This window comes from Castanea sativa, chromosome 11 (genome assembly GCF_040712315.1).
Source record: "Castanea sativa cultivar Marrone di Chiusa Pesio chromosome 11, ASM4071231v1".
NCBI lineage: Eukaryota > Viridiplantae > Streptophyta > Magnoliopsida > Fagales > Fagaceae > Castanea > Castanea sativa.
The window spans coordinates 66,847,497-66,852,687 of NC_134023.1; the positions used below are offsets into that span (position 1 = coordinate 66,847,497).

At 35.1% G+C, this 5,191-nt stretch overlaps 1 protein-coding gene across 1 annotated transcript; it reads right to left on the reverse strand.

Moving 5' to 3' along the window:
* Positions 1-1,041: 1,041 nt before the first annotated feature.
* Positions 1,042-4,942, reverse strand: LOC142615457 (uncharacterized). Its single transcript, XM_075788195.1, has 6 exons — positions 4,665-4,942; positions 4,379-4,431; positions 3,877-3,932; positions 3,227-3,781; positions 2,093-2,267; positions 1,042-1,403 (listed from the first exon to the last, which is right to left on the reverse strand). The coding sequence occupies exons 1-6, from the start codon at positions 4,807-4,809 to the stop codon at positions 1,242-1,244; spliced, it is 1,146 nt and encodes a 381-aa protein (XP_075644310.1). The 5' UTR covers positions 4,810-4,942; the 3' UTR covers positions 1,042-1,241.
* Between the last annotated feature and the right edge of the window lie 249 nt (positions 4,943-5,191).

The following is a 5,191-nucleotide window of genomic DNA, read 5'->3' on the forward strand; positions in this document are numbered from 1 at the left end:
ATCATATAGTAAATTATATGTAATTGACACAAAATTTGACATGTGAATTAAGAGCGTAAATAATATGCAATTTAACAGTTAAATTTTCAAAATATGTACTAGTGTTTATTTTATTGAGTAAGGTTATAGTTTTAGACTATAACTAATTTTGTAACTAAACTTTGTCTATAAAAATATTTTGTCCCATTTTCAATGTTTCATATAAGTTTACCAATTGCACTATATCAATTTTTATTTAAACTTTAGTCATATTCCAAGGGAAAAAAAATAGTATGTATGGCAGGCTCCAATTGATGGATTATATCTCGTGGATTCCATGGGAAAGAAGATTTTTACTTTTAAATGTATCTTGCACACCGACATATATGTCAATCCAACAAAAAAAAGAAAAAGGTAATAAGAAAAAACAGGAACCTCAGCAACTTAATTCTAAACCCATTCTAGCTGCATGTGTAGAATATTTTTTTTCTGTACTTTTTTTTTGGGTACGAGCCTCTGCAAGAAGAGACAGAATTGAGGTGTCAAACATGCACAACACTGTAGTGCATTGTGTTAAGAGCAGATGCATAGCAACAGCCAACAGAGAAAGGATCAAGCTTGGAAAGAGTGGATTAGGTTGCCGATTTTGGATAGGTAGCTGAGTTTGGCAGTTTGTCAATGTAGCTTTCTATCCCTATCTGGAAGAACCCCCCGGTCAAAACTGAGTTGTCTAGTGTATAATAATATCAACACTAGGAAAAAGACAAGGAAAGAGAACCATGACACCAATTGTTTTTACTTTTCTTAGAACATTGGTGATATTGCCTTGATCTTAAGATGCAGTTAGAGGTTCTAATCCAGAAGGAGCACTCACCATCACCAATCAGCCTGAAAGAACAATATCACCCACTGATTGTTCTTGTGATTTATTGATTTGTCTCTCATGAATAAATATGACACGCTTATGATTGGCGTTTGACATGATAGAAAGGACTACTTGCAATAACGTTAAAATTAAAAAACAATTTTTTCACTAACATGTTCAGAAATACTCCATAGGAATGGAGATATTAAGATACAACATTTTATTGATGTAATTAATATGAATTTGAGTACAATTATTGAGTTCTTTATTATTACAGTTATATTATCAACACCAAATGAATCATTAAGAAGAAAAACTATAAGATACAACAATGAGGCAGGTTACACTAAAAAGAATGAAAGAATGAGTTTGAAGTTCTTGTTCAATTGTGAACCAATTAGTTGGATAGTGTGCAAGGCTTGAGGAACCAAAATACGTCCAAGGCTCTTGCTTCTCTTCCTTCAACAATAGATTCAGGTCGGACTTTTTCTGCAGATTCCTCTTTCATCACCTCCTTACTTTGCTCTACTTCATGAAGTATCCCCCTCTCCTGTGTAGCCTGTAGGAATACAAATCAATCAGGAAATTGGTAATTCATAGTTTTAAGAAAAAAGACTTGCATGGAATCCAGTCTACATATGTGCTGCAAGTGGTCATGCTGAACATCATAACATCATTGGCGCAACAACCTTAATTACTAAGGTGGCATATTGTGATTGGTGTTAATAAAAGCGGTCTCAGTGGTGAATTCCTGTGAAATTTATTGCTTCAATTACAACTTGTCATATCAATAGTTGAGAGAAAGATTATGAAATTTGTGTCCTTAACATTACTTGTGCAATTATAAGCAACTTTAAACTATTCTTGAGTGCAATAACAAGCAAATTGTCAAACATACAAATAAAGTATTGTACGAAGTTTGGGTATGGAGTAGGGATCAATGTAGGTCCTGCAATAGGTGTGCCAATGGGTTTTACAAGTATAGTTGACAGACCAACGTTGGTTCTGCCCAAGAGAGTTAACTGAGTCAATTCTTAAGAGGGTTTTCCATACCTACATAATTGAGTAATCTAGATAAACATATAATAACTGCTGCTAAACAAAAGTAGTTTCCAAATCCACGAGCTTGCTTAAAGCTCAATCTAGATGTGCCTTAATCATGTGTTTCATTATGCTTTTAACTTTTAAGCCAATATTGAACGAGAGTTGGAACAGAACAAGAACCCAAAAAGTAGTACATATACATACCATCATCCTGGATTTGGAAGCCTTTGATGGGGTGGTTTTGGTCAGTCCACGAGTAGCAGAAAAGCATTGAGGAGAAGGAGGATTTGTTCTAATTTGCAGCAGGCTTTCCTCCCTTTTGTGCTTTACATTGTTCAAATCAAGAGAAATTGGAACATTCTCTGCCTCATCAGCTCTTCTGCACAGATAATCATCATACCAAAAAATGAGATATGGTCAATCATTTAAACCCTTCTGTTTTTGATAAATAAAGATAATTTTATTTGAAAGAGGCTAGCTTGAAGACACAATTTGTGAATTGAACTGCTGTTAAATAGATCAATCGCTTAAACCCTTCATTTAACAATCTGCCTAATGAGACTTTCACGACCATGGGATAACCATTTTGTGTTACTCCAATGGTCCCAACTTTCCAACATTTGAGATTATTCCATTTTTTACCTTGTTCACCAAGAAACAAATTATTGACCTGCTTGTCCAAGATCCATTATATCAATGTGCACAATCATCCATTTTGCATGTACTTCTTGTTATTACTAATCCCCACTCAATTAGTTGCATCAATGATGGTTCTAAACAAAGGACTTCATGCACTCAATGTCTACTAGATTAGGTGATTATAACACCAATTTCATAGACATTGTTTCAAATTTGTATGTGAACTTGCTCAGGTAAGTGAAAATCATTCAATTACACAAAAAAAAAACATTGATACATAAATTGAGCAATATTTGTCTCATATATCTGGCATATGCTTGATATGGTGTGACAGATATGATGGTTCATTTGCCATTACTAATCACTACTTAATTAGTTGCATCAAAGATGGTTTTAAACAAAGGATTTCCTGCACTCAATATCAACTTCATATGGTGATTACAATACCAATTCCATAATCTTTTGTAAGTGAACTTACTTAGCTAAACTGAAACCATTCCATTAGAATTCATACACACAGATTTACACACGCACACATGTATGCACAAATTGAGCAATAAGTATCAAGTACATCTAGAATATGTCTCATATCTCTCAAAAAATGTGAGTCTCACACAATTGTATGTTGTGAGAGAGATGAAGATACGCTAGATGCACAAGATATCTTCTTAAAAATAAGAGAGAGCAAAACAAACTTACTTCTTCCTCCTCAGCTTCTCTTTAAAACTGCTTTCCACCATTCCTAGAGACTTTTCTTTATCCATTTCAAGCAATGGGTTCCTCTCTTTAACACTGCTTTCCCCCATTCCTAGAGACTTCTCTTTATTCACTTCAAGCAATGGTTTCCTCTCCTTCTCCTTCTCCTTCACTTCCCCCAAAACTTCACAAGAACCCTCCTTCGCAGTCTTTTCCTCCACAACCACATTACTCTTCTCCACAATCAACCTCTCCACAGTCTCTCTCTCCCTCGTCCTCGTCGCCATTCTCTTCAATTCATTGCAAAACTCAGTGATCTGATTAAGTATATCCCGCCCTGCAAACAAGTTCCTTGCTGAGAGAGTGCTTTTCAGCCTTGGCAACTCATTGTTCTGCGGCATGTCATTAGCCATTTTCTTCTTCTCTGTGCTTGATTTGATTGCTGTCTTTGTGGACTTGGCAGGGTGAACTGGAGGAGTTGATAAATTTGGGTTCTGATTTTCACTATCTTCATTGAATTTGGGATTGGTAAGCCCTCTTCTCTTCAATTTAGCATCTCTAAATTAATTGGAAAAAAAAAAATCATTATTAGATGATATATAGAAAAACTCTAATTGAATTGGACTGTAATAAAGCTAGAATTTCATTAGTACCTTTTACTTTGATCACGGAGTGGAAAAGATTCAGAACCAGTAGCTGAGCTTGTGAGCTTCACCAAACCCAAAAAAGGGGAAAAAATTGAGAAAATCAGCCAGTTATATAGGATTAAACTTCTGTTTGGTTACTAGGAAAAGTGAGGAAAAGAAAAGAAAACGAAATCTCGAATCTTCCGTCTTTTTTTGAGTTAGTCTCTAAAGAAGCTTAAAATGGCCCCCATATAAAGAATCAACCCAAGATTCAAACTTTCTTTCTTCTTTATTTAATTACATTTTCTGAGCAACCAAACAATACTAAAGCATAAACTTAAAATGGTCACCTCAATCAAGCTCACAAGCCAAATTGAAGGTCAAATTGATAATACACCTTAGGTACCCACTTAAAGAATCAACCCAAGATTCAAAATTTCATTCTTCTTCTTTATTTTCCTCCGTTTTCTGAGCAACCAAACAACACTAAAGTATCCAAGAAAGCATTCAAAAAACCAAGACTACAAACCTTAGAAGGAGTTGACTTGAGAAAATCCTCAGCTGTCTTCGGATGCTTGCAATCTGAAAAATCAAAGACAATTTCTCAAAAAATTTCACATAAAAAAAATACCAACAAAATTCTCAGCTATAATCAACAACCACACATGCTTTCGAAAAATTTACAACACTACTGCATAAAAAGAAACTTTCCCATTATAGTGTTACACCCAAAAACTCAAAAAAAAAAGAAGCAAATTTGATCCATTCACTACAAAGTATTTGAGCATAGAGGTTGAGAAGGAAGAAAAGCTTACTTGGTCTGCAAAACCAGGCCTCATCATCCACAGATTCGTGAGGAGCCAAGAAATCCACCCACTTGGGTGCGTTTATGTGCTCATACAGTTCGTCCTCCACAAATATAGACTCTATTCTCTTCCAATCGATTTTTGCTGGTTCCATTACACACACACAGAGACACACAGAGAGACAGAGACACAGAGAGATAGAGCTTTGGGATTGGGAGAGACAGTGAGTGAGGAGGAGATGAAATATGACCGTTAGTGGAGTGAGGGGGAGAGAGAGAGAGAGAGTGAACGTTAAGTGGGGCTTTCGGTTTCACCAATTTTTTTGACCGTTAGAGATTTAATTAATTTTTCAGTGTTTTAATAAATAAAATAAAATAAAGAGAGGTGCTACGTCCACAACATTTTTACAACATTTTCACAACAAATCATAGGTGGTTAGTTATTATTGGTTCAAATTTGAACTTAACACTAAGATTATTTTTTTGCCCCAACAATAACAACCAGTAACAACCTGACACTTAAGATTTGTTGTAAAA